General features: G+C 42.0%; 1 protein-coding gene across 2 annotated transcripts; it reads right to left on the bottom strand.

The window, feature by feature from the left end:
• Positions 1–1683: 1683 nt before the first annotated feature.
• LOC104414638 (CST complex subunit TEN1-like) lies at positions 1684–3552 on the bottom strand. Of its 2 annotated transcripts, XM_039299479.1 has the most exons (3): positions 3427–3552; positions 2464–2617; positions 1684–2342 (listed from the first exon to the last, which is right to left on the bottom strand). In XM_039299479.1, exons 1-3 carry the CDS (start codon positions 3534–3536, stop codon positions 2223–2225), a joined length of 384 nt encoding a protein of 127 aa, XP_039155413.1. In that variant the 5' UTR covers positions 3537–3552; the 3' UTR covers positions 1684–2222. The 2 variants fall into 2 exon arrangements, with proteins under 2 accessions (XP_039155413.1, XP_039155412.1); XM_039299478.1 differs by lacking the exon at positions 3427–3552 and having other exon boundaries at positions 2464–3326.
• Positions 3553–7849: the final 4297 nt, after the last annotated feature.

Here is a 7849-nt window from a genome sequence, read left to right as displayed (position 1 = left end):
GGGAAAAAACTTATGAAGTTACTAAAAAATAATAGAATTCAAGCAGAATTGATTGAAACAATTGGATATTTAATTATTTGAATAGACCTACATAGTTTATAAAAGGTATATACAGCACCTATCACTTCAGACAAATAGAATTATAATAATCGCAAATGTTATCTATTATAGATAATTTCTGTAAACGTCAAACCATGCTTTAAAAAAAGCTGTTTATTATTTTTTGATGTGTCAAACTACATAACAAGTTATTTTTCCGCAACAACACGCGGGTGCCCATTGTTTTTGCACTATTATTACATGTTAATGCTACACGAAAATCTTTAGCCCTTACTTTGCACCTTTTGTTTGCATCTAGTCGAAAAAATCGACATTGATCCTAAAATCAAGATTGAAGATTAGTTCATTGACCAAATATGTGACAAATATAAAGTATCAGAATCAAAATTGAATGGGTATACTTGTACAAGAACCATTTTTGTGATTTCCCTTCGAGTTATAAGTTATGATTTAAGGGTCAATGCTATCTAATGATAAATCTAAAAAACCTAAAATACTTTATTGGGTAAACATCTATGATATAATTGCTTTGGGGGCAAAAAAATAATAATTAATGTATTACATCATTAATTCCCTAATCCAAAGAACAACTTGAGTATGGGACGATTGAAGACTATTATCAATAATGATTATCGTGGATTCCCTAGTCCCTTTTTGGGAGGGGAAGACCCATCATTTCCTTGTACCACGCTTGGAATTGGTTACCCGGGGAAGGTAGCGAGGATTTGGGTGGGTTCCGAACTCCCCGTAGGGAAATTGTGGCCGGAGAGCCCCATGGGGGGTTAGTCAATTTTCTGTTTGGACCACTCCGGTTTGGGACAAAACCTTTTAAGGTCTTACTAAGGACCTGCCTAATCTTCTTCTTTTCGAAATGGGAAGACAATCGTTTAGTATTGACAGGGACAGGACACCGGAACCGGAAGAATAGCGTCGAAGGTTGTACCACGTGTCCGAGGTTGAGTGGCCTGCCAGCCCAGCAGTGGGAACGGGGAGCTTTCTTGGAGGGTGGAGAATGTAACCCTCACATCATGCGCAGCCTGAGCGGCTGTGTGTCTGGTGCCTGTTTTGTCTGCTCTTCCGATGTGAACTTCGGTGATGTTGCGTAACACTCGCTCGTAAAACGCCGTACATTCCTTCGTGATGAAGAAAGAAAATTATAGTAGAACGTAATGAAAGAAAGAAAATTACAGTAGAATGTAATGTTTTTTCCATGAACATCGACCAAATATCAGAATGATTTATTTGTCGATTGGGCCACATTTGTATTTGGGGGAGTTTCATGGGTTATAATTTACGGCTGACTTCGGTCAAGTATAAGTTATAATTAAAATAGTTTGGGCCGAAAATTTATTTCAATAAAAGAAATAGATTTACTCATTTTGATCTAAAATTTAAAAGGTTCAGTGCGCACCACCCTATTAAAATGCGAAAAGTGACCCAAACGAGAAGTCACGTCTCCTGTTTGTCTACCAAACTATTTCTTAATTTTTAATATTTTGTTTATAAAACTAACATATTCACTTAGGGGAACATCGGTCATATAATTGCATCTTCGGGGGAAAAAAGTGATAATTGACAGGTTATGACATTGATTCACCGAGCCTGAGACCAAGCGCCTTATTCTTCTTCCAATCCCGCCAATTTTTCAGCGACCACCACAAAAAAATCCGTAGCGTCACTACAGAGAGGGAAGCGAAGAGCTCGAAAAATGGAGTTCACCCAGAGCGGCAACGCCTTGAAGACCTTCGCTCGCTCCATCACCTGCCTCTCCCACATCGGCAACGACCTTGCCCTTCAAGCTTCTCCTTCCCAGGTGATTCCATCGATTTCTTCCCTCATAGCTCCGGCGTGTCGCCACTGAACTCCACGTCGATCATTGTTCCTCAGCTGCATCCATCCAGTGAAATAGCTACAGCAGTTGCTTCTTCCTGTGCCCTGCCGAGCAATGCTTAGTTTAGATGCTATGATGTTTCATCAACTCAGCGTTACTTCAGCTTCCTTCACTTACAAAAGAATCAATCCGTCCAGACAGACATAAATCCCAACCGCCGTTGCTGCTGTTGATGCCGAGGGGTTGGAAAGGAAACAGTTTCATCGGTTTGTTTACCCTCGTGTCCTTCCTAAAAGAACTTCTGAGGATCCTTTCTCGGTAGAAAGGTATGTTAAGTTGATTGACACCTCGTGCGTTCAGCCTGAAACTGCATAACAAGCTGCAAAGACTGATAGTAGAGGTTGAGGTTGAGGCCATCGACATTTCTACCCACTCGAGCCCTCAACACCGCCTGAAAAGCAAGAACACTCTTTTAACCCAAATGGTCAATACCACCAAGCACAATACACACATCGTGCGCAATTCAATTTGCCAGCAGAACTCAAATCTTAAATGATGAAAGTTGTTCTCACCTCATTATCAGGTTGAATCTGGAGTTCACCAATAAACTGGTAGATCGAGCAAATACGAAAACTAAGGTCTCTCAGATGCTGTGTGTCGATCTTCAGACTAGCATCTCCATCAATGATCATCGCTATGGTTGTCTCCACGGAATACTCTTGCAACCTCAAGTGAAAAGCAGATATCAGTCCCTGGAAAACCATGACATTCTGAAAGGAGAAACTGATCAACAATAGAAACCGAAAGGCGCACGGATGATCGAGAAAGGGAGGAAAAGAAAGAGGACAACTTATCCAAATGCCTTTGCCCCGACCCCACATCAAGGTTGGGGCAATTGCTTGATCCCAGCTCAAAATAGGATCATTTGCCTAACCCAATATCGGCCGCATTCTCAAGTAATCTAGACAACATCATTACCTAGGAAAATATCTGATCCAAGTTCATTACAGGCCTGGCCATCCTCAAAACCAAGAAAAAAACGAAACTTGTGCAGTGCGGCATCAATCAATCATGAAACTCAACACAGTTCAAGTTCTTTTATTTTTCTGGCCGTCACACGGGCATTGGAAGTTCATTACCAGCCGAAGCCTGCCCAATCTGACAAGAACGAAAACAAGTTCCAAACGGCGGAATGTCGATGACAAGGTCGTAAGTCCAGTCTAGTCCTACAAGCGTAGGAGAGCTGCAACTCCGGAGCTCGGCTTCGCAGTCACATTACACGCATCTGCAATCTCATCGACCCTAGAGTAATCAAAAGCTAACTACTATCCAAAACCCTAGCTCGTACAAGCTCCGTTTCACGCGCCGATATCCCCTCGGAAAAGGCGAAACCAGGGAGGGACGGAAAAAGAAATGGCGAGCGGATCGACGAGAATCCCGCGGGGGGGGCGAGAAGGCGCAGGAGCACTGATTCAACAGATCAATTCAACGGCATTGCGCAGAAGGAGGAGGAGGAGGAAGGAGATGAGAGCTACTTGCCGAGGACGCGAAGAGAAGCCCCGTCGACGAAGAGAGGAGACGGCGGACGGAGCTCCTTCAGCGTGACCGGAGCTACGGATCCGACGGCGGCGCGGGAGGACGCCATCTTCGCGCAGCCGAAATCGCCCTCGCCGCTCTCTCTCTCTCCTCTGGTCTTTACTTTACTCTCGCGGGCCCAGCTTCCACTGGGCCGGCTCTCGGCCCAACACCAGTCCTCCTCCCCTAGCCCATTGCGACTGGGCCGAGCCGCTTCTCTCGCGTCTCGTCACCGTGATGAAGATCAAAGAACAGAATTGGACGGGAGAGCAAGAAAGTAGCTTTCCAATTTCATTACTGCTGATCCATTGTATGCTTACGCAAGCAATGGCAATCTCATGTTCAGTAGCGGTGTACATAATTACAGACATACAAACACAACCCTGTACATATTATTTATAAAAAAAGACACATAATTTAATTTGCTATTTGTACACGACTTTTGACTTGCAGCCAATGTGGCATTCGGTTAGCATTGTCCGACTCCCATGTTAGCGCGGCAGCAAATTCCCATCTTATTTTTTGACAGATTTATCAAATATGTCCCCAATTACATTGTTTATTTCAAGAGTTTGAGTCACTGAGAACATCAAGAATTAAATCCTGGATATTTTAACAAAATAATAAAAATAATAGAGAACACATCTTGGAGTCCAACTTGGTGTTCCAATGCTTTCATCTATGAGTTTCTCGTGATCAAATGATATGAGGTGCAAGAAAACGGAATTTCTAGTGATTTGCTTTGGGTTTTTGATGGTATGCACTTGACACTTGACCTCGTACGCATAAAATCGAACGAAGAAAATGGAAATAATGGGCTTCCCCTAAGCTTACAACCCAGCTTAAAAAAACTCTCATTGTTGAGGGCTTAGAGCGAGTTTATTCCCAGAAAGTCTCAGGCTCTCCAGCCCTTTTTACATGTAAAAACATTTTTAGTCCTCGACATGCATCTATACACGTCTATGCCTACATTGAACCAAAATTACTCATTCTATGCCTACATTGAACCAAAATTACTCATTATATGCCTACATTGAACCAAGATTACTCATTCTCACTTTTTTGTTAAGATACTGAATCAACAACAAGGTCCATCTCCGATGTCACTATTTATCATCATTACATATTCTCCTTATGATGTAAAAGGTATTTGAAGTAATAATAGAACAACACAAGGTTCATTTCCAAGCCAGCATTAGAACACAAATTAAAGCCGAGTTTGCAAACCACGGCATTAAGAGAACGGGAAATTGTCACCATTCTCTAATTCGCGGTAAATGTAAATGCTATGAGGACGACATAGAGAAAGAAAATTGACCAAGGCATGTCACCAAGCAGGACATACATCAGCAAACCACACTTGACAGCTCCAAGAGTAACAGCAATGAGAGTGAAGGCAAATCGGAACTTTGGGTCTATATCTTGCCCTCCCATCTTGACAATTTTCAGCAGTTTGTAGAAACACTTGACTTTTGCACGGGTAGAGTTGGGTGGAACATCAGTGCACTCAACGAGTGGAATCAAGTTCTTCTCCAGGGATTCAAAATATTCAATCCATGCAGCAATTTGATCTGCCTGCTCTGCTTCACCTCTTGGAAATAAAATCAGCAAATTACTTGTTAGTGTACAGTCTTCTTGGAAAAGCTCAAGTTTTGAGCTCCGCTTCACGTAAGATGGCAGTCTTTCCAAAAGCTTTCAAGAACTATTAACTTTAAGTTCTAAAGGAAATTTGATGCGGTATGATGCCAAGCTTATAGTGCCAATCGTATCTAATGAGTATACATTGCAGGAGTCTAAACTCTGTGTACTGCAGGGTATGTAACCCGTCTTTTGATCCACGGCTAATTAAGCTAGTGAAAATTCCTCTTTTCGACAAATCAGGGGATGCCTCTTTAACACGTATAAAACTTTCCTAACCTACCCTTACAACACATTGACATAATAAAGCCAACCAGACGCACAAAACTACCAGGCAAGCCCCCTGCTTACCGCCTAGAAACAGAGCAAAGCTAACAGATGGTTTTTCTTAGTAGGAAAAGCTCATGACAAAAGAAAGAAGTAGAGTCGATATACAGCCGTGTCGCTTCTTCAATGTGACAGAATTTTACCAAACGGATATCATGAAAAATTCACCAATTTGTCACTGCGAGAAGGCATTTTGCAAGAAACAAGCCATTTCCTTCAGGCAAAGTGAGAGATTTCAGGGTCTAGCGTTTCCATTTCCGCTTGGCACTCAAGTCTTGGAGCGTCGCCGTTTCCGCTTATGTATGCACTCAAGTCATGCGATTTTTAAAGTCTCGACACGAAGGTCCTATCTTCAAAGGGTTCAAAGGGTGAATTTACGATGACATCGATCTTGAAAATTGGAAAAAACAGAGACCGCCACTAAGTAGAAATCAATCGAGTCGGATCAAACTTCTCTACTGCACTCGAATGCAGGAAAAGGCTAAAATGCAGTTTTTGAACCACAAAAAAAGCATTCACGAATGGTATTTTCAGTGTGACATGATCAGAGATAGAAATAGGAAAGAATCTCAAGATACTGAGTTCCCTCCTATGATCAGAGATAGAAACTCTTTCAAGATATTGACGATATCAGAGATAAAAACTCTGTCAAGATACTGACATGAGTTCCCTCCTATAATCAGAGATAGAAACTCTTTCAAGATACTGAGATCCCTCCTATGATCAGAGATAGAAACGGGAAAGAATCTCAAGATACTGACATGAGTTTCCTCAGAATCCTTAGACTTGCAGAAAGAGCTGTGCTTCCAGAGAGAGCTGGGCTCCGGTGCTCTTTAATATATTTAAGGTCGTTGAGGCTTACCTCTGGCCACCACCGTGATAAGCTAAATCGTTGTTCCTCATTGACCTTCCCACTTCACCTGAGATCTCCTTTCTTCCTGGTTTCGAGTGTCTGCAGATTGCTGTCTTCTGAACGAACGAACTGCTTCGGGGAATATGAGCTGAGAGCCGGAGGGGTTTGTAACCGGAGGGGCTGTGGGTGGATGTCTGGATAGACTGCTATCCGGATGCTTGCTTATAGAGCATTTGCATGTCGCCCTGGGATATATGCTGCTTAAGCTTACGATGTCGCTGGCGTCACAGAACTCGCAAAACATCCTGTACTACGATGTCGCTGGCGTCGCAGAACTCGCCAAAACATCCTGCACGGTCCACCAACTGATCTCGATGTCTATTGATTATAGTCTGCTTTATTGACCCAAGATTACGATGTCTATTATTCATTTGCTCTTTCTGTTAATGTATCCAGATTTCTATGCACGTGGTTGCAAATAGCAGAGGCGCGGTTGCCAATAACAGACAAAGCCTTAGTATTGAGTTTTTTTCCAAAAGATCTCAAACTTTGAAAAAATGCCAAGAAGCCTCCATCAGATGCATGAAGAGACCTCATTTTCACTAGTCACCATCACGTGTAGGAAGAGACTGCACATCAACTTTGATGCTTTCTTTTGTTAAGAGAAACTCAAGTCCTTAAAAGGACTTGCCTAGGTTAAATCCGAATTTCAGGATCACTTGTATGTAAAAACACTTAAAAGAGTATTGCCAAGTACAGTGTGAGATAAAATACTGTACCAATTGAGTGCACATTAACTTTGTTGCTTTCTTTTGTTAAGAGAAACTCTTTTTTCTTCTTTTTGGCTAAGTTTTTAATTTCTTCTTTTTGTTAAGTGGAACTCATATTACTTGCAATAAACTTCATATGCATGTCGCACGTAGTCAAGAGACAAATATCCACTAGCAGGTGGATGTAGGTGTTACCTTCTTTGCATGGATAGTCAGTGGGGCCACTTTCTCCCCCACCCCCATCCCTGACTCTTCTTTTGATTTAATTACTTTAAAAAAAATTCCATTAAGGATTTAAAGTGAATTTATTATCTTATAAAAGATTATTATCTTATAAAAAAGATTTAAGGACCTAAAATGGCCAATCAGCCTCGAATAAGGCTTAAACTTGCCAATCGGCCAAATTTTTGCTTGTAATCATTTTCTCGAGACTTGGATAGTGGTAATTTTGTACAAAATTTTCAATTGAGTCAAAAAAGAAAATCCCCAACTTGAATTAGAATTAGGTTCCTACTTCAATTTTTCACAATTTCTTCTTCCTCTCCGCCCTATCCTCAACCGCTCGGCACTCGGTCCTCGCCACTCCTTGCCTAATCCCTGTCACTCAATGCAAGCTTCAAGTCCGTTGTCCCAAGCTTCAAATCCGTTGTCCACGAGTTCAAGTCCTTCTTTAGTGCCGCTTTTGCTCTCGTGCACATTTTCTTCTTCAAAGCCACTCGGCTGAAGGAATTAGGTGCCACGTGAGGCTCCGATAGTTGCTTTCATTAACTCTGTCAGTGGCGGGAGGCATAATTC

Source organism: Eucalyptus grandis, chromosome 8 (genome assembly GCF_016545825.1).
Source record: "Eucalyptus grandis isolate ANBG69807.140 chromosome 8, ASM1654582v1, whole genome shotgun sequence".
In the NCBI taxonomy this organism is placed as follows: Eukaryota; Viridiplantae; Streptophyta; class Magnoliopsida; order Myrtales; family Myrtaceae; genus Eucalyptus; species Eucalyptus grandis.
The sequence above is the reverse complement of the archived record's forward strand: the minus strand, read 5'-3'. Positions and strand labels throughout refer to the sequence as shown.